Raw genomic sequence first — 22,649 nt, 5'->3', positions numbered from 1 at the left:
AGCTGTCGTTGGAAATGGACTGTCACCTTTACGCTAAAAATTTAAATGTGCTACTGACTACAAATGAGAAAAACGTGATCACTTTTGAGCTCTTGAGCTCTAGTGGCCGCTTGTTATATATTATATATGTGTTTTTTATTTATTTTTGCTACTGGAAATTCCTTATTTTTTTATAATAACAACTTTCTTAAAATAATGATAAAATTACGAGGCACATTCATAATGAAAGATTATTGTTTTATAAATGGTATGTCTATAAAGTGTTATTGAATCTTTGGCAAAGCCTTGCCACTGTTGACATATGTAGGTACTATGTAACATCGTGATCTCTTGTTATTTTTCCTCTTAGAAACGAATACCTACACACTTTAAGACGATAGGTGGACGACCGCTACTCCATACAATCGTAGTTCCCATTTTCTTCCCTGGATATTGACTTTATAGAAAATATTTCTACACAATACGGAATATTGACTGTACGCCATTTGATCAAAAAAGCGCGTTTTCCCAGAGATAATATCTAGACAAGATTCAGATATTTTTTTTGCCCCGCAAAACCTCCGTAAGTATAGCAAATTTCATCGAAATCGTTAGAGCCGTTAAATAAATATATATATATATACCTATGTATATATAAACAAGAACCTTTAAAGTCTTTAAACGAGCTATTCTTGTTTATATGTTTGCTCGCGTTTTATTTTGCTCGTTTTTTAAAGGTATAAGATTATAAGACAAATTTCATAATTTTTATTTTAATCTCATGGTAATTAAAAAATAACCGAAGGGACATAGTCTGTTATATTACATATTACATCAAAAGCCGTAAAAATATATTTTCTATAATTTTAATATCCTGAGAGGAAAATGGTGACAACGTTTGTATGGAGAAGCGGTCACACTTCAGCCCTGATACAGTGTAAATGTATGTATAATATAATTCGCAAGTTATAGTGGCACCGGATTCGAATCTCGGTAAGATCATATTATTCGACTGACAAGGACAAGGAGGCCATAAAATATATCAATGCAAGGTTGCAAATTGCAAATCAGAATCAGCCTCGAGTATATGTACATACAAACTAGACTAAGGTTTAGACTAAGAAAAGTCTGCAACGATCAAAGTCAAAGTCAAATATAGGTACTTTATTTGTGTAGGCCTAGCAACAAGCACTTATGAACGTTTTACATATATTTTCACAAAAGCTAAACATATGAAAATTGCTTTTTAATCGAACTCATCGAGTACTAAATATAAGAGCCTCGGTAGAGAGTACCATTTTGTACCATTTGGAGTTGAAACTCTAGGTCCATGGGGTCCCAGCGCGCGTAAGTTGTTCGCAGAAATCGCGAAGCGTCTGGTTGACGTAACTGGTGACCGAAGAGCTGGCGGCTACCTCGCACAACGTATCAGCATTGCGATACAGCGGGGAAATGCCGCCAGCATCCTTGGTACAATGCCTCAGGGGCCTATTTTAGATTTAAGCTAGTTATTAATTTCGTTTAGTTGTACCATCGAGTACTTACTTTTTTTGTTAAAAAAATAAAAAAGACTTAAGACTTACAAAAAATTTAAATTTAAAAACATGATCTCGACCACGCACAGTCACACAGCCATCTCGCTCAGTGAGCGTGAGAGAACTTGAACCCACGGGGCCTTAATATCATTGTTCGCACTTGACCCTAACCAAACTCGTTATTGTTTCCCATCAGCGTAATATGTTGCAACGTTAAAGTCAATGAATGCAATTGCGTTTTCTTTGTTTGCTGTTTTTGGGACGGGATAAGCCTGGATACCTCTTGAAATGGGCCGGGATAACCCTGGACACCTCTTGAAATGGGACGGGATAAACCTGGACACCTCTTGAAATGGGACGGGATAACCCTGGACACCTCTTGAAATGGGTCAGGAGGTGTCCAACCTCTTAATTTGCGAGCCGGGATAGCTCTGGACAACGCTTTTCTTTCTTTTTTCTTACCTGATTTGAGTTTTGTTTCTTGGACATCTTTTTCTTTCTTCTTTTTCGTTTTAAAAATGTGTGGGAGGGTTCTGTTTTATTATGCTTACTACATAGAATTGCTAGTTTAAAGGTATTAGATACAACTATGTAGTCCACTTATTTCACCCGTATCTAGACTAATTATTTTTGATAACCAGTGTGCCACAGTTGCTCTCGTGGAGAATAATTTTAATGGCGTGTTAATCGTTTTTACCGTGTCGTTTTAAAGTACTTATCTTCATTTATCTTCTTATAAACAGGTATCAATTATTACTGCAACGTCAAAATTGATGACATGGTAATTTCAATAAAGAAACTTTATTTCACTTAAATTATTTTTAACATCTTTTCCGGGTGCCTCAAAAGGTCAACGCACACTAACTAGCAGAACCGGAAAATACAGTATGTAAATTAACGAAAAACATTTACTCAATCCCGTTAATGAATGGGTCACACTGAGCAACTTTTACTATGGCACCAACCCAGAAATCGCGAAAAAAAATTGACTCTCCCATACAAAATTTCAATGATAGACCAGCAAAATGTATGAATCAACCAAATTTTTGGGTCGGTGCCATAGTAAAAGTTGCTCAGTGCGACCTACACATTAACGGGTTTGTGTAAATGTTTGAAGACTCGCAATACGTAAGCCATAATACTATCAGGTTGCAACAATACATATTTTCACCATAATATGTTGAAATGGAAATGAAAAAGTTCATTTTCTATTTATCAAGTTAAACATTACTAAGACCATTAAGAATGCAACCACACAGTGACATTTATAGCAACTTGCACCACCCCACTAATCCGGGGTTAAGCTGTTAACCCAGTGTCAAATTGTACTAGTAACCATGGTAACTTAATGTTTAACCGGTTAGCCACGGGTAAGGCAAATGGTGCAAGTGGCCCTTATTTACCAAGAAACATCATTTTTATACTGAGAACTCATAAGTCATATCCAAAACAAGTCCAGATCAAATTCATACCTAACCAGTTATTACAACACACGACGCCTCTAGTTTAACTTAATGGTCATATGAATTTTGCGTTTTTTGAACACATGATAATATTATGAATACTTGTATAGAGTTTATTACACGTGTAGATAAATGGTATACCACTATGTAGAATTCTTCTTCTTCTTCCTCGCGTTATCCCGAAATTTTTGCCTGGGCTCATGGGAGCCTGGGGTCCGCTTGACAACTAATCCCACTGTACTATATGTCTGTACTGTGTGTACTATGTAGAATTTTCTACCTTTAAAAAGTCCTGCTACTTTTTCTATTAAAAATATTATATATTATCTACCGTCCTGTAACGCTCAAGAATATCGATAGGAACGAAGTGCGTGGAATGTACACGTACTTTTAAAAGTGAGCAGGGCTTTTATCTATCCTCCTAAGGCCCAAGGTCCTACCTATAGTACTTCTTCAGTTCCATGAAATTTAAATAATATTCAATTGGAACAGAGACGCTTTTGTTTGTTTCGTTCCATTTTCCAACAACGCAAAAACAACTCTATTTCCTAGGTTCAAATTCCAGTAACAAATTTTGGATTTTTCATTTGTATGGCCTTAGGAAGCTATGTAATTGTTATTTATAATTAAAATGTATTAAGACCAGGTAGATATTTATTTATTTCAGCATCCTAACACATGTGAGATCTCTAAATTTAAACTCAGAACTATTTTTATTGGCCTCCAAACAATTTCCATTTGAGTAAGTGGGCGCTAGCCCTTACACATATTTATAACAACAAAATGACTAGTTAATTTTTAACTCTTTCTTTATTCAATAACCGGAATTAAAACATATGTCAGTATTGACGTCAATTTAACCAAGAAACTACTGTTTTTAGGGTTCTCTACCCAAAACAGAATCCTTTCAGATTTCATTTCCTTTTCTATTTGTTTCCTGAAGGCCCAGAAATTTCATAATGTATATTCCGACACTCACTTTTCAAGTTTTATAAATATAATTTTATGTTCCTTTGTAAGGTCAAAATACACCTGGGAAAATATTTTAGAGTATTTTAAAATTGTAAAATGTGTCAAAGTTAGTGTAACACATGATCCTAACCATTTTAAGGTTTCAAGCCTTTTGTGAAAATGTTTTTTCGTTGAACTGCGAATTTCAAACGATATATTTACACCTGAACGAAGATATAATACCGTAAAATGGGGTGAGTTGGGACAAATCTAAAGTTCTAACCTCAATAAAAGTTTATTTTTATATGTGGCACGTTTATTTATATGCTTGAAAAGTATTCTGGTAGTATGAACTTTAGTTTTTCAATGATAATCAGTCGTTTCAAGTCATAGAATCAACGATGAAGACAAAATAGTGGGAAATCCCAGCTCACCCCGTAGTCAGGGTTAGGGGGAATAGAAATTGAGTGAGATGGGAAAATTGTTAGAATTGACACAATATTACAATAGATTGACTTCTAAAGACAATAAAGTAGGTAAGTATATACTCGACAGAAAAAAATCACGAACATATATATCTGAAATGAAACATTTGTAACTACAACATATTAGTTTAAAATTTTGTTACAAATTTTTGCACAAAAGCTTTCAATTGCTTCTAAAAATGCGCATTTTTTTTCTTGATCGAAGATCTCAGTACTACTACTTTTTTTTGCTAAAACTTAAAAACTTTGCAAAAAATAATAATGCAGGACAATAATATCCGCTATCCCATGGCCCCACGCTCAGTGAGAGTGAAAGAAAAACCTGAACTCACGGCGCCTTAAGAAAATTCACAATAACGTACCTTCTCATCAAACATTGGCCCAATTCTAACAATACTAATTAGAAGTCACAGAGGTACGATACCGATCCGTCCGTGTCAAAAGAAAACTATCATACCGCTGTGACTTCTTATTATAAGTATTGTTGGAGTCGGGCCGATTAAATTAACAACGTGACGCGAGAAAATCTAGTTTCCGTAATATACCAGACTTGTGTCCGTCACAGTCATATCTTACGGCATTCACTGCGAGGCACATTATCCTCTCAAGGCACGGCTAAGGCCATAGCTACCAGTCTGTTACAAAACCTCTTGCCGAGTTAAGGTTTTTTTTATTTGTTAAAAAGTGTGTGACGACTGGAGAAAATATTGCGGATTGAGCTTTTTACCGATCTCGAGTGGAATTAAGGTAATTAATTTATGCAATTTGTTTATTTATTTACGTGAAATTGACTGAAGAAAGATTTTAAAAAATTAAGAAGATAGTTTAAAAAGGATCGAGTACTCAAGTGATCTTCAAAAGATTTAAGGTAATTGATTTAATTTATGCGGTTTTTTATTATTTTACGAGGTATCTCTGTTAAGATAAAAAATTGCAAATAGTGAATAAAAAGTGAATTAGTGTGCAAATTTTGTATAGACAATGCGTGGATGAGATTTGTTAAAATATGTATGGTTTGTAAACTCATTATTCAGTTAACTAAAACGGTTGATTCGTTTTAATGTTATTATCGTAGGTACTTCAAGCATAAAAATACTAATTTGTAACATTTTTATTTAAGTTTTTGTGAACAATACATTTACACAAATTTCCTTAAATCTCACCACATATTTAATAAACAATGACTGTATGTCTAGTCTAATGTAAGTCAGGTATTTTAATTAAACCTTACGATTGTTTATTTTTTGGGTAATACCAAGACAGCTAATGTGTAAAAAAAACTTAGCCTAAGGCTATTTATTGTCATTAACTCATTACGTTTTACTTATACGTATATTTCCAAATAAACTTTGCCCATTTGTTATAAATACTAATAGAAAAAAAAACATCAGCATACAATATATACAGTTCCTACCATTCTCTTAAAAAAAAAAAAAACATCAGCATACAATAGGTACCGGGTATCCGCGGAACACGGCACAGATTTAAATCTACAAAATAATCCTAGGCTTTGACGACGGGGCAGCCCTACCGCAGCCCTAGCACTAACCCACCACTTCCAAAACCAACTCTCTTCATATATGTTTTTTTTTTCTTGTTTCAGTAAATAAACATGTTGTTATTGTTACAATAGGTACAGTTCGTACCATTCTCTGACAGCTTAGCAATTTTTTGTACTTTTTTAAATATATATATGTTTATTTTTTCAAATAGCACATAATTATATAAACATGGAAGATATTTCGATTAGTTTAAATTACCCGCAGTCTAAATTGCCCCATGCACCTTACATTTTTATTTTACAGGCCATTACTTACACTAACTAAATATTTTTTTTGAAGTAACTTCCACGACTTTTCACTAATATGTTTTTTTTATATACTCAGTACGTGTACCATTAGGTACTTAAATAGGCATTATTTGGACGTAAGTCATTAGCATGCGTATCCTCAAACAGATACTTATTTTATACGTGATGAAAATAGAAAGAGTAGGTACTCGTATTAGATCAAACAGGTTTATTTTTCTTTTTATTTGACACTGCCGTTGAACGGATGACAACAGGGCCCTCCCTTTGCACTCTACATATAGTCTGTCAAGAAAGAGTAGAATTTAAAAAAAAAATTGCCACTTTTTATTTTCTACTCTTTTTTGTCAGACTATAATTGAGAGTCGCCGTCTGTGTGCCCGTGTGTTCAGCGATAGTTGGAATGTGACTTAAATATCTGTCAGGTTTTACCCTCTATCTGGTTTTATCCCCCCATTATACCTAATTTAATAGCTATTTATTAATTTCGCTCTTAAATCTAACTTTTTCATTTTATAGCAAATAAATAAAGTCGGCAAGTAAACCATGTACAAGGCATAAAATACACAAAGACAATGCGTTTTCCTCTTAAGATCACAAATAATTGCCCTTACATGGACATTCCGGGCAATTATCTAAATACCGTATATTTTAATACGGATATCCTGATTCCTTGTTAGTACTTAGATAAACTATTATTATGTTCTTTTGTTTTATGGGCGTTTTCATATAAAAGTGTACCATTTACTTTTTTCGAAAATCCATCAACTTTTGGGTTATTTCTACTCTATTTCTATCGATTTAAAAAGAAAAAAAAATACAGTTTTTAACGCATTTCCACATACATTTTGTATGGATCGTTACAAAACTAACACCCAAAATTTTTATGTAAAACTGGGGACACTTTTTTATTTGTCTCTATCAATAGTACTCGTAATTCTGACTCTATAACCCAAAAGTTGATAGTTTTTCGAAAAAAAGTACATGGTACCAATTTTTTTGAAAGCCTCCTTATACGTGATTTTTTAGGGTTCCGTAGTCAAATAACCCTTACAATATCGTCATGTCTGCATGTTGCCTTAATATAAGAGACGGCATGACAAGTGCGTGCACGGCTCAAATATTTTAGTGCACGCGCACGTACACGTTTACGCACACGTAGACGTGCTCTGGCGTTGCCAAAACACACTAGATACATTCTGCAGCTTGGCACAGGCTGGTTGACTTGATATATTAAATCATAATTAATGTTTCTAACGGGTCTAACGCTTGTGATTGTGTTCAAAACGCGAGAGTTTAAAGTATTATATTAAATCACATGTCAGACGATAACGTCACTCGAGGAAAAGTTAGCGATACCTATACGATATTTAGATACCGCTGGAGTGACGAAGCCCAAAAAGACCTGTCCGCCCTCGGAATACCCAACTGGCGTGAAGTGGCGCAGAATAGGGCAGAATGGCGCTCTCTTGTGTCAGAGGCCAAGATCCTCTTTGGGTCACTCAGCCAGTGATGTGTGTATACGATATTTGATGGTGGGAGAAGCCGCATGCGAGTTTCATTACATTGCGGGTTTTGATCGGTCGGTTAAATTGGACGTAACCAACAGTCCGCAATATAACTAAAATCGCATGCGAGTTCACGCGCCGTCTAAATCAGCCCTAATTCCAGTAATTCCGTATATCAGAGACATACGGCCCCGACACTATCATGGATACTGACATTACTTTGACGGAATGACGTTTTTAGTGATAGTGTAGGGAGTGTCATGAAGGAATGACGGCAAGTAATGAAGTATATTTTAATAATTTCCGTCAGTATTGGAGTTATGTCAAAGTAATGATACTAGAAATGACATTATACTGACAGTGAATTGGTTAGAATGATGGAATCAGAACAGATCTACAATTAACGAGTACGCGCGAGTCGTACGTCACTTGTTTGGTTTAACCTTTATTAAACGTCATTGCCTGCAGCTTGGACAAACGTATACTTTTCACTTTACAAACTGTAACACTCCTAACTGTACATTAGTTGACCTTATTACAAAAGGCATAAGGTCCACCGATGTACACCAGTGGGCGATGGTACATGACTCATTTAATTACTTCTATTGTCAATACAATTACACCAATGTGTAATTCATATCACGCGCACAAATCATTGCGAGGAGTTTTCCATTTCTATCTCATGATGTCTAAGTGCGCACGTATACGTATTTTCCCCAACGATGTTCTGAAAACCTGGAAATACATTCAGATTATAAATGTACATGCGGGCCAAGTCGATATGTGATACCTATTTGTTCTGTTTCTAATAAGTTTAAAACTTCGAGCAACACGGAAGAGAGGCGGTAATCGCACTATTTCCCCTCTGCCTAGGTACAACTAATCTAGAGAATAACCTATTAAAATTTATTGACCCAAAAAAAAACATAATATGAACAGTATAGGTACCTTCAGATCCACAGCGCAGGCTTCGTCACCATACAGATAGCTCTTCCACCTCAGGTTTTGTCAAAATAACGTGTATACTTTCACATATGTCATCCGCAACACGCATCGTCTAATTTAAAAGAAAATTGGTCATTACACACAACACAATAACAAGCCGTAAACCTAACTATATCCTAATCCGGTAAGTACCCGGCACAAACGTCCCCAAAATACCAGCGGCGTTCCCGCGCTGCATAGCCAACGATATACGCTGGACCAGGTACGAACCAGACCTAGGATCGCAACCCCTATCCCGCAAGCGTATCTAGAGAATTGGCGTAGGCACTAGTTTTTACGAAAGCGACTGCCATCTGACCTTCCAACCCAGAGGGGAAACTAGGCCTTGTTGGGATTGATCCGGTTTCCTCACGATGTTTTTCTTCACCGAAAAGTGACTAGTAAATCTTCTCTCTTCTTTTTAGCCCTTTTCAATCTCTGAGGCCTCCTTAAATTTTTGCCTTTTTCTGTTCTATTTTGTGCCTTTTGTACCCAATTTGATCCAGCTGTTCTTTTGATGTCGTCATACCAACGCATTTTTGGTTTTCCTACTGGGCGTGACTCTGCCCAAGGTCACAGAATAAATAATAGTACTAGGTACAGAAGACTCACTCTCTAACAAAACGCGTCTGTTATGATCAGGACAGATATGGCCGCTAGGTGGCGACAGCGCCACGCGCGGCTTATGGCAAACCCCAAAATTGGGGTCGAACGGATGTAGTTTTAGCTACCTGTAGCAAAGCGACGAAATCGCGGAGTGAGACACGCCTGCCAAGGTCTCCACTCTAGTCAATATCAAATGATATTTTCGAAAAACTCATTAGTGTCCCGTGACCTCCAGATTCAGAGTCGCACGCTCTTACCGCTATATTTAAGCCACTAGCGCTTATATATTTTGGCTTGCAAGCGACACAAACATGATACCATTTAGAAAAGTTAACTTCCTTGACCTGACCGTGAATCTAACCTGCACTCAGCAGGGTCAAATACATTAACACTGACTTGTTACACAACGACAACTCTTACGCCGTTATCACACTGATGCGCACGTCGCTGTGGTGTGTGAGTGAGATAGCGCTATGGACGTATATTGTTATGTCCCGCTCTTATATCGGAACGGCGTGCAAATCTGCATCCATTGTGAAAACCGCCTAAGGAACTACCCGAGGTTTCATCGATTTTTGACAAGTTTAGAATCGTATCTCTTCCTTATCACTTCAGATAGAATTATAGGGCAAGCGGCTATTGGTTTTTAATCTTTTATCTCCATTTTTGTCTACCGGATTTTAAAAGAAAATAATGAATATACATAGTCTAAAAAATAAACACTTTTTTCGTATCCAGATTGCTGTGGAAGATCTAACATATACGAAATCTACATAATTATTTGGGTTTGCCTTTGACGTCTCTAAAAATGTGCCTAGCTTACCGCGCTTTTATATTTAATAGTTTAGTTAGTGTAGTTTAGTTTGGTTTTCTAGACATAACTTTTGTGTTAATTAGTATTAACACAAAAGTTATGTCTAGAAAACCAGTTTTTTGGCCTAAAATTGTTCAACTTTGATGCCAAATATCTCGAAGACCGTGAACTTTGAAGTAAATATATACAATATTGCTTAAAGCTATATTGATAAGCTACAAAAAAAAGGAAAATAGAAAACTAAGGGCCCCCCCACATCTGGCGTCTTTCGAGCGTCGGCGTCTGTCGGCGTCGGTCCAGCGCTATGGAAAATGACGTCGCTGCGCAGTTGCGTCGACGCTGCGTCGACGTTGCGTCGACGTCGGCCATAGAATTGTAGACGCCGACGCTCGAAAGACGCCAGATGTGGGGGGGGCCCTAAGGGATTCAGGGATCAAGGTCATTGGGGCATGGGAGCCCGCCCGTGGCTCCGTTGCATCGGCTGCTCTTGTGTCGGATTCGGCAGTTTGCCCCGGAACCTCCGAAACACGACACCTATATACTAGTGGCGGCGCGTCAAATATATCCATAGGCAAGCCGGGGCTAATTTGGCTTACATATTTCCTTTACAACTCTGCTCAAATGTCCAAATACAGGCAATCCGGTGGGAATCGGCTTTTAAGAACGCGCCGCCACTGCTATATACCCAGATATTTTGACATTGATTATGATATTACCAAACTTTGTAATAGCAAATGCCACGCAGAGTTAGCTTGGTCCGTTTTTACTCGTGTAAACTCAATCTACGCTCGACCTTCATACACCAAGACCTTCTTGTTTGCTGATCTTCCATCATATATAATCATGGTAATAATTACCTATTGGGGTCACATAATTTGCTCCTCAAACTTACTTTGTACGAGTAGGTAAATATTACTTACCGTAAGTTAAAAATATATACGGATGTGCCGTTGGAAAGTTTTGATAATTGCAAAATCTCACGTGTTTTTTTTTTTCATTTCGAATATAAAAATTTCCCTATTTTACTTATTTACATTAGGTATTATTTATTTATATTCATACTGATCTGATTTTTTGCGCAACGTTTTAACATATTATGGCCAATGCATTTACGAGTATATGGGTACTTAATGTTTTAATTTTTCATAGGTAAACTATAAAAAACCTAGTATATGCAAAATATAATTTAAGTGCCATTACTAAGACATTGTGTATTTTCGAACTTACCTCATCGTTAATGTGTTGTCAATAATGAGAGTATACATTGTGTACATTACATATACATACCTACCTACGTCACAGTATCGGTGATGTGCTAACTAAATGATTAAATATAGACATGTGTGTATTGTGTGTAAGTACTTATAGGTATCTATTTTAAGAATCAAACGAACCTAGGGTACAGAATAAATGCAGAAAGGACACTTCCTACAAAAACCGAAGTTTGACAGCGATTAAGGGTCGAATTATGCTGTCTCTTTCTAATGTATTGCACTATCCCTTCTTCTTATCTGTGGTCGTGCACGCGAAAGGACGTCAAGTGGTGCCAACCCTAATAATTGCTCGGAGCAATGCTGAGCCGAACGGATCCGAGTTTGCTACCACGAACCACGCTCAACGTGTTGCCTTATTGTCGCACTTGTAAATTCGTAGGTAAGTGTGACAGAGAGGCATCACGTCGAACGTGGGTAGGTTCTCAGATAAGGTGTACTTTCGTTTCGGCCAAATACATTTCGCCAAATTTCACTTCCCAACAAACTTATCGCAATAGTTTCATTTCCCAAAGGAACCTTTAGCAAAGTTACACTTCGCATATAATTTATTTGGTCAAATTATCATTTGGCATGATTTTACTTTGTCAAATGTTATTAGGACAAAAACTTATTTAGCAAACGTTTTTTATCGTCTAATATTATATTCCAAAAAGATGTTTGGTCAAAATTGTCACTTCGCAAATTTGACAAATAGGCATCTCTATTTAAAGTACTTTTTGTTATGTTATAATAGGTACGTTCAATTCTACGTAATTTGGGTGGGTTGGGTTAGGTTTGAACTGCGATCCTCACAAAACGGAACCGCTATCAGAAAAGTGGGTTAGGTTAGGTTAGAACTGTCACCCTCACAGAATCGAAATGCTATTAGAAAAGTGGGTTAGGTTAGGTTAGAACTGCGGTCCTTACAGAAACGAAATTCTATGTACTAAAAATAGGTCATCGAAGTGGATTAATTAATTTAATAGAATAACGAGATGTAAAAAAATTGCATGACATTTTAAACTAAAATGTGGTTTGAATATTGGTGGTTATTTACTATTTTTGGGTTACAATGATTACTTTGGTGTTATCTGCTTTAATAGTATAGGAAGATGTAACAAATTTGGTTGTCATTTTACATTAAAATGGAGTTTTAATTTTAGTGATCATTTACTACATATTTTTGGCAGTAAGAATGTTTTTTTTTGACGTTACATTTTACTATGTATATGTAATGATCAGTTAAATACTAGACAAATAAAATTCTGCAGCCTCCACTTTATTGGTATGTAAATTGTATGCCATGCAATATTTTGGGACATGTAAGTTATGCTTAATGATACATTTGACTAAATAATATTTGGTAAAATGAAACTTGTCCAAGTAATTATTTGCTAAACAATAACTTGCCAAAAAAGACTATTGCTAACTGAAAATTTGCGATAAGTTGTTTTGCCAAACATTTTTTTGGGAAATGATAATTTGGGAAACATAGTTTGGGATGTGATACTTTGGGAAACGATTTTGGCCCATTCGTTAGTAAACCTCTCAGATAAGTATCGAAATCGGTAAAGCCTGTGACCAGTAGTAATATGAACATTGTCAAGAGGGCGCTGTTATTGTTATGTATAGGGCGACAGTTTATTAGGTATAGTATGAAAAAAATAGTTCCAGTGAAATTCCGCAACATGGCGCATTGAAGACAATATTTAACTTGTATGAAAAATACGAAGTCTTCATTACTTATTTTTTGAAAGTCGCTGAACAAATGTTGGTCAGTTTGAAGAATAGCTTACAGATTTTTTTTTTCTGGGAGTAGGTATAGCAATCCAGAAGATTGCTTACTTATTCATTACTTTGCCGTATTTATAACAATTTTCTACCTACTTATCCACAGATATAAAGTATAAAGATGGCGGAAATAACTCACATCAATCCATTGCTGATTGTCACCGAGAAGCAAATACAAGGCGTCCGTGCGTGCTGTGACTTGGACGTGAAACAACTCAGAGATTCCATCGACGCGGTCCTGGAGTGGTGTTCCAAGGAGCCACATCTTGAAGGCGCTGTTCCGATATTGAGTAAGTACCTATACCTGAAAATTATGATCTAGACGAGCGGTCGGCAACCTTTCAGCAGCCATGGGCCACATAGTACCTAACGATGTTGCCGCGGGCCGCACTTTGTTAATATTTATGACTTTATCAGACATTGTCGTTTGTCAATACTCCATACAAAATAGCCAGGGAGGCTCGCGGACCGCGAACCTCTCTCGCGTGCCGCATGCGGCTCGCGGGCCGCCTATTGCCAACCGCTGATCTAGACGTACAAAAGTACCTAAAGTGTCATTCTATTGAACTTGCTAACTATGTACCTATTTAAACAAACCGCCATATTGAAATTGTCTCTGAATGATGAATTTACTAGTGACTTTTGTTTACATAGTTAGCAAGTTCCATAGAATGACACTTTACATAGACAAAATTACCTAGTAGGTACTATTTGCATTAATACTATGAAACAATAATGTGAATAGCACAGAAGAAATATATTACATACAGAATGGCTATGCTTGAGAGTCACACAAACCCACCACGAAAAAGAATTTATGTTCACATTTATCTAGTATAAAATCAGTCGAAACTCTGAAAGGGACTCGGAAACAGTGGGAGCTCTAGAGCCTTTTGTTCAGGACTCTGAAATCTATAACATATCAATATCTCAAGATATTTAACTGAAACCACATTTAACTTTCATGTTATTTTGAAATGAGAGCTGTTCTTGAATTGTATGTATGGCGGCTCACGTGGTATCAAACATACGTCTCAAACTTTTACTTATAGTATTATAAACATAAAATGCTTCCATGTTTTTATTTATAATGAAGTGTTTAACTAACGGGACATCAATTTTATTTTTGCTTTATAACTATTTTTTTCTTGAATAATTACCTAATACAAAAAATAAGCAACATGCTTTACAATACATGCTTCACACAGAGGAACTCGTATTAGTGTAAAATGCCTAAAAATAGTATATATTTTTTTTCCGTTACCATTGACGAAATATTTTTATGTATACTTTGACCTTTAGACACCTATTTAGATAACGTTGCCATAACGCTACTTCTAAAAGCCTTACCAAGGACGCAAAATACTTGGAACATATTTTTCACGTAGGTAACTTCCAGTGTGTAATTTTAACGGATATCTATTACTATTAAAATATTATTAATATAATAAAAATAATAATTCAGCCTATATACGTCCCTCTGCTGGGCACAGGCCTCCTCTCGAGCGCGAGAGGGCTTGGGCTATAGTTCCCACACTAGCCCAATGCGGATGGTTGCTTAGAGAATATATAACCAACGGAGTGGTCATTAACAGGCCTTCCCCTCTGTCGAAAAAAGGCGGCCAATGGTCAACCAGATGTCAAACACATGTATGGACTGACGTTTATCTGACATGGCTATGTTGACGTTACGTATAACATTTGATGTGCCCCTCCCCCGCAAAAAACGGCAGACTATTTTGTACCGAAAATTATAGACATGGCGTCTACGTTGGTTATATCCTCTAAGGATGGTTGACTTCACATACACCTTTGAATTTCTTCGCAGATGTATGCAGGTTTCCTCACGATGTTTTTCGTCACCGAATATTAATAGATTTTTTTATTGATTGATTGTTCGAGTAACGCAAGAAAGCAAAAAAGTAGCATTTGCTTCGTAATTAAAATTTTAACTATATTGCTATATTGCTTACCGTGGGGCTTAGTCAATTGTGTAAAAATGTCCTATAATATATATAATATAATATATTAAATGTCGCATTACGACTGTATACTCGTACATACATTCGTATAACTCTAGTTCTTCAGTTTCAACTATATTCTCAGTCTGTTTTCAAACTGGTGTTTTATAAGCCACTGTTGTTGAACATGTTAAATCAAGGGCCCAACGTTTTTTGTTCTCTTTCACGACGCAGCAACTAGTATCATTTCTCTCTCCTCGCTCTTTTAAAATGTCGTTTGTCAAAAAAGGACAACCATACTGTTGACAAGGTGGACTTCAAATCAAGTGTTGCCTTTCTTGATGCGCCCAGGCTGTGGATGTGTGCGTAAAAGCGTATATGTGTGCTCTTTTAGGGATGTGAAAAGTCGATTTTAATCATGTTATATATCGATAAACGCTACACAGCGGAACGAAATAGCGATTAATTGAAGCTTCAATATCTTTGTTAAACATAAACATAATTGAAATGCTAATGGATAATGAATATATTATAATATAATAATATAATTCAATTATTGCGGAACACCTATTTTAGGAGGTATTTATGTATTTTAATTAAATATCTGAACTTTCCCTTGGTTCCCTGCTGGGGCGTGACTATAAAATTGTGATCTGATAACCACAATAGAATAAAAGCGTTTTTGGTCATTTTAGGTATCGTTAAGCCTTTGAAATAAAATTAAAATTGCAAGAAATGTCGATAGTTTATCGATATGACTTTATCGACATGGCTACAGCAACGTGGGCCTCATTGTTAATCGTACACTAAACAAAAGTGGCAACAGTGACAGCTCGCTGAGACACCGTCTTTATATATTATAAGTCTATGTGTTAGACCAAGTGCTTCTATAGGTATGTAGGTACACCATACTGGGCTGACTGAGATATAGGATCAGTATCGCCGTTATACGCGCCACCAGCATGTGTATCCGAGGCACACGCCACCGTTTTAAGTCCACCGCCAGGTGGCTTGGGTTCGACGACGGTGCCTCCCTTCAACACATCGATTGAAACCACTTTTCTACCCTACCCACATATGTATTACCTAACCCTTTGCCTATGTATTATTTATGATCTATACATATAATAAAGCTGAAGAGGGTACACTAGTAGGCACATAATGTCAGTTTTTTTATTTGACTAAAAATGTTTTCCAGAAAGAATCCGCTTGATAGAACGAACTCTGCTGATCACAAAAGGGTCCATAGAAGAGACTAAGAAGAGAATAGAAGCTGTCTTGACCTCGAGAGGGATGATGCCAGAACTGAGTCACAATCGGTCGGTCGACGAATTCAAAACTATCCTGGGATGCGTGTAAGTAAAGACATATACAGGGTGATTCAGGAGACGTGAGCAGGACTAACACTGCGCATTTCGTAAATTATAAGCAACTGTTTCTTATCAGTATTAGTGAGGTTAACGTTAATTTTCTAGTCGTGGTGAAAAAAAAAGTCATTAATTTATTTACGACATGCATGGTCACCCTACAATTAGAATACTAAACTACCGATATTCTGTGTCAAATTGAATGTCATCACGGTCTGGTTACTTTTGAAAATTCGTATCTCACTCAAGTTTGACAGTTTATTTTCTTCGTAATCATAATGCTGTCATTACGGTTAAAGAGGTTTTATGTTTATTAATTAGGTCTTGTACGGTGACCATGATTGTAGAGAATTAAATTTGCCCTCACCAAAAAGTTAAAAAATAGGAAAAAGTGTGGTTGTTTCACCTAAATACGACGGTGATCGATCAATTATCCGTTACTGAGTGTGCAGGATTAGTCCTGCTCACGTCTCATGAATCACCCTGTATAACTTCGTATACTTTTTAAGATGAATAAAGTCTAAGGAAAAAACGTGCCTTGGAAATCAAGAAAAAGTCATTCTCGGATAGATGGCGCACACACCTTTAGCCTATTCTCGGCTAGATGGCGTGACGACACCGTTTCCTATTTAAGAATTTTAACACATAGATATCAGTGAATAAACATGGGTCAAAATTATATAAAAATAATAAAATCATTTATCAATATATATTATTTTTTTTGATAATTTTATATATGTTTATTTTGAGTTATAGTCGTGTGTCGATAGATGGCAGTAAATTTACAGTGACTACAACATTTACTATGACATGACCCCTCTATACTATCTATTCTTTTTGGTGTAAGTAAATGTTGAAACTTGCCAAAAAATAGTTTTACTAACTGTAAAATTGCGATAGGTTGTTTTGCCAAATATTTTTTTGGGAAATGACAATTTGGGTAAAATAGTTTCGGATGTATGTAATACTTTGGGAAACGTTTTTGGCTCATTCGTTAAGCAGGTCACTGACGAGCCTTCCAAATGGATGCCGTTACAATAGATTCATCCAAATGGACGGCATCCTAATATTAAACATTGTACGTTTTTGACATTCACGGACCGATTTTGGATTGCAGCCACGCTATTTGGACTGTTGGAAGGCTCGTCAGTGGCCACGTTTAGAAAACCGTTATAAGTATTTTGTCTTAACAAAGGTTTATTTATTCAATGAATATGTTGTTGCAGAAATTACGTGAGCTTACCAAAACTATGCCCATCAGATAACTCCAGAGTGATTTTAGTAAATTTCAACAAGGAGAACATCGACGATTTTACACTGTTGGCTTATTTTAGATATGCATTTTATGTAAGTATTGTTTTATTACTGTTAGGAATAAGGTCACAAAAATAGCAATAAGATCTTTAAATTTAACCATGTCGTCTAGAGTTAAACCAAGAAAAGTCTGCAGCGATTTTGATAGCCACGCAGTGCAAGTGTTATTTCTACGTCATAGTTTCATATAAGTTTGACGTTTAAAATAACACTAGCATTGAATGGGCTATCAAAATCGCTTCAGACTTTTACTCTAACATTTCGAGTGAATTGGAAATTGAAAATAAAAATCTCATGTTTTATTTAATGGAATTTTCGTTACTAAAAGTAAAGGAATTCATTGATGAAATTGTGAAGATATTATTTTTGGTTTGTAGTGAATTTTTTTATATTAGAAATATATTCCAAATAAAAAAATATATTTTCTTTCAGGTAGGAGAGTACAGGCTGTTTGATGACTACACTATCAATGAGAGACATGTGATTGACTTAGAAGGTGTACATTTGGGACTGCTAACTAAAATCAACCCCATTTTGTTGAAAAAAGCAGAACTATTGGCCACAGTAAGTAATTTGTAAATAAAAACCTAAGCTTTCGTGGGGCATATTAACTATTAAACTGATATTTGAATACTAACTGCAACAGCGATACTGTTACGGCATCGCTGCTGCAGCATTGACGTGCAAGAAGTCACTGTCAATTTTCTATCCTTCCATAGTGAATATACAGTATGTGTCTGACCATGGGGCTTTCATTCCAGGGCTTGATTTTACTCGCTAAACTGAGCTACTTCCCTGCTATGGGACCAACCCTAAAATCGGGGATTTTTTTTTGGCTTTTCCATAGAAAACGTCGACATCTGATCAGACAAAATGTATTCATGAAAACGTAAAAAAATTTTTCGGGATTTCGGGGTTGGTGCCATAATAAAAGTAGCTCAGTTTAGCGAGTAGAATCGAGCCCTGGATTTAAAGCCCGATGGTCAGTAACACCCTGTATAGGTAAGGTATCAGCCGATTAGTCGGCTCGTATGTCTCTTGTATCATAAAAAAATGTTAGAGAAATAAGTTTCAAAAAATCACAATTTGAGATTATAAATTAAACGAATAAAGGAGTGCGAGTTTGAATGTTTAATTTACTATATAATTTATATGAATAATACACAAAAAAACCGTTTCAATTACAGGAAGGATACGGTACCAAAATAAAAGGTATCCACATACTCAACGCACCAAATTGGGTAGACCGATTCGTGTTCATTCTGAAGCAGTGCATGAAACCGAAGGTAGCGGGCAGGCTGCACGTGCATAACTCCATCAGTGACTTCCAGAAACACGTGCCGAAGGAAATCTTACCTAAAGAGTATGGCGGTGATGAGCAGTCGGTCAGAAAGCTAGCTGGTAAGACGTTGCTTAAAAAAACAAACTTGGAGTGGTTGAGACACTAAATTTTATGGCTATTATCTGCTTTGGCGTAACCTCGAAAGCCGGGTAATTATGAAAGTCACTTCATATCTGCTTAAATAAAAGCAAGATTTACTGTTGCAGCAGTAAGCAAGGTAACACTGTAAACTCTCGCGTTTTGTACACATATTTTATTACACAAACGGGTCTACCGCGATATAATTAATTATCGCGATAGACCTGTTTGTGTAATTAAATATCAGTAAGCAAGATGCCTTGATAAGCGTTGTAGTAGCGTGAGTATTGTCAAAGTATGAAGTGCTTCTAGTTTAGATATTAGCCATTTTCAAAATTACCCTGCTTTCGAAGATATCCCCATTGTACCATTTGCACCTTATACCATTTCTAATTTTCCATACCAAATGCTTTAAGGGATGATTACTGGGATAAATACTATTAAATGTCCTTCCCCGGTATTAAACGATTTCCATATCAAAGTTATTCTAAATCGGTTAAGCAGTTAAATTTTTAATTCGATGATAATTTTTTTTTTAATTTTTCAGACGCCTGGAATGACTTCATGAGCAATGAAGAGACCAAGCAAAGAATTAAGGATTTAGACCAACTTGTAGCCGACGAATCCAGAAGAACAAACACCAAATTTAACGATGAATACCTGGGCATGCCTGGCTCTTTCAGAAAACTTACTGTTGATTAGAATACCGATATAATTTAGGCATAATTCAAGGCATAATGAATAGTGGTGATTCCTTGTGAAATCACAACGTGGAGTGTAGGTGCTTACGAGTATAATTATTACGGGCAAAGAGAATAGAGTGTATACAGAGGTTACTGTCATGGTAAATTATGTAGCTTCAGTACATTTACTGTCATCTTTCGACAGAGGGTAAAAATGTTTAGAACGCCATTCGACGCCAGGTTATGGCGCCAATGGCGCCATCGCTTGAAAAGATTGTACCATACCTTTGGCCTACTGTCGAGTAGATGGCGTTAATTTCAATATTTAACAAATTAACACATATCACTGAATGAATAAGGATCAAAGTCAAATGGCGTTCTAACAGTTTTAATCTTCTGTCGAAAGATGGCAGTAAATTTACCGTGGCTACATAATTTACTTTGACAATCCGCCTCTATTTCAAATTTTCTTTGCTACAGGTGTACGGTTGACATCAGTTTAGTATTATGATAACTTTAGATGCGAAAGTTTTATACGTTTATGGTGGAATTGTGTTAAAAATAGATTAATACCTGTTGATGATATTGAAAATCGGCCATGTTTAGAAAATATCGTCGGGTGACAAGCAAAACTCACTAAGAACTATCAAAAAATTAAAGTAACAATGCACTTTATTACACTTGTAACACGGTTTATTGTCCAATAATTTCAATGATGTTAGTAAATGACTTTTGCTTGTCACCCAACGATTATATCTCTGCTCTAATTTATCATGCCTTTGTATGAAATTTAGCTACTGGCATTTTTTGTATTGTTTGAAATTTTGCAGATGAAACAATCAGTATCTATACGAATTAAATTTTCTCACAATTAATTCTTAAAAATAAATTAGTAGGTTTAGAGAAATATGTTTTTAATAAATACAGTCTGAACATAACATTTTTGTGTATTTTTAATAATCATCTTGAGATACTAATTATATTTGCAATGATCTTGAACATACAGAAGAAGTTACGCTCTCATTTTAAAACGGGATGCTTAAATTACTACGATATATGAGCGAAAATATGAGAAAAGGTATCTTCAACCCCCCACCCTATACTCTTAGCATACCCCCTACCCTCAAGAACTTTTAGTATGTTTATCTGGATACTACAAGGTATTAACTAGAACAATTTTCAAAACTACACTAATTATTTCCGCTGATTGCCCATATTCAGCTTAATTTGACGTGGCTATACTCGTACATGAAGCTTGGTGTGAACTGTGAAACATTAGACGGTAAGAAGAAGACAGATGCATGCTTTAGGGAGAGAGACTGTAAGTATGTCTGTTCGTACCTACTGTAAAACCACCGAACTATATTCCATTACGACCATTACTTTGAACTATGTCCCAAACGTTATGCAGGTACGTAAATTAAGAGTAGTATCATTACATTCATTACAAGTCCTGAGTTCCTTTAAAAAGAAGAAATTAAAATATAATTTTGAACTATAATGGAATAAAAGAAGGTTCCAAATTTAAAACTGCAAAAATGACTCTGGGTCTTAGGAGGCTAGAGTAAGTATTATCCCTCAGGACACGCCGTCGCTAAAATATACATGAAATGAAACCATTTGACATTCGTCTAAAATCGTGACACGAACAAAACGCCAAGGGACTACGCCTTGACTTAAAAATATGTGATTCCACATCCACAGTCAGGAGTCAGGTGTGAGTTTGAATAAAATATAGCGGTATCTATTACTATACATAAAAATATGTATGAGACATGCCACCAAGCTAACTCTACATGTCATTTTCAATGACAAAGTGTGATAATGTCAGCATTAATGTAAAGTTTATAATGACATGTCCTGACTTTGCAAAATTAGCCTAGACGGACATGAGGTACAATTTTTCCACCGCCATGATTTTAATGCTGTCAGCCTTCGGCAGATGTTACAGTTACAGCTAAAGTTAACTTTTTAATATGCATCAGAGGCAAACTTGAACAATTATATAGCTCAACAAAGCATGACAACAAGGTATGAAATTGTCTATTGGTTTCACTGTGAAATGTTAGGAATAAAAAAAGGCCCGACGCTGATTTTGGTAACAACTAGGAGAGCGCTAAAACAAGGAAATTAAAAATTATAATATTCCTGTGAAAGTTTATTTTGTTATTTGATAGTGGCTTTTCTGCTTTCAGTATGTGATCTGTGCTACTATTTCGGTACTGAGTCTTATCACTCTTTGAATTTTGTGTAAGTTTAAGGATTTCCCCAGAGTTCCCTAATTTTGTGTGGGTTCGGTCGGTATAGCTATGTAATACTATTACTTATTCTGTGGCTATGTTACGAGAAACGCCGAGGCGACTAAAGCAGGTCACTGACGAGCCTTCCAAATGGATACCGTTACAATGGACTCATCCAAATGGACGGCATCCTAATATTAAACATTGTTCGTTTTTGACATTCACGGACCGATTTTGGATTGCAGCACGCTATTTGGACTGGTGGAAGGCTCTTCAGTGGCCACCTTTATATGAAGCATTGATAAAATTTAAGACCTATATTTTATTTGCCGTAAAACTACTTTATTTTTTAATCAATTGCATTTTCCTTAAGTTGTATCCTTAATAAGTTGTTGTGTTTCCTTAAGTTATAGTGCTATACGAAGGCTAGTCAAAAAAAAGTAACTATTATATCTACATAATAATCCAGTAATTAATACTATGATCCA

General features: G+C 36.0%; 1 protein-coding gene across 1 annotated transcript; it reads left to right on the top strand.

Moving 5' to 3' along the window:
• The first annotated feature begins 5,006 nt into the window (after positions 1-5,006).
• LOC134674299 (alpha-tocopherol transfer protein-like) lies at positions 5,007-20,859 on the top strand. The gene is made up of 7 exons (XM_063532328.1): positions 5,007-5,160; positions 13,283-13,466; positions 16,336-16,492; positions 17,731-17,851; positions 18,251-18,382; positions 19,006-19,219; positions 19,786-20,859. The coding sequence occupies exons 2-7, from the start codon at positions 13,298-13,300 to the stop codon at positions 19,938-19,940; spliced, it is 948 nt and encodes a 315-aa protein (XP_063388398.1). The 5' UTR covers positions 5,007-5,160; positions 13,283-13,297; the 3' UTR covers positions 19,941-20,859.
• Positions 20,860-22,649: the final 1,790 nt, after the last annotated feature.

This window comes from Cydia fagiglandana, chromosome 20 (assembly GCF_963556715.1).
Source record: "Cydia fagiglandana chromosome 20, ilCydFagi1.1, whole genome shotgun sequence".
NCBI classification, from domain to species: domain Eukaryota; kingdom Metazoa; phylum Arthropoda; class Insecta; order Lepidoptera; family Tortricidae; genus Cydia; species Cydia fagiglandana.
Note: the sequence above shows the minus strand (reverse complement) of the source record. Positions and strands in the feature narration are given on the sequence as shown.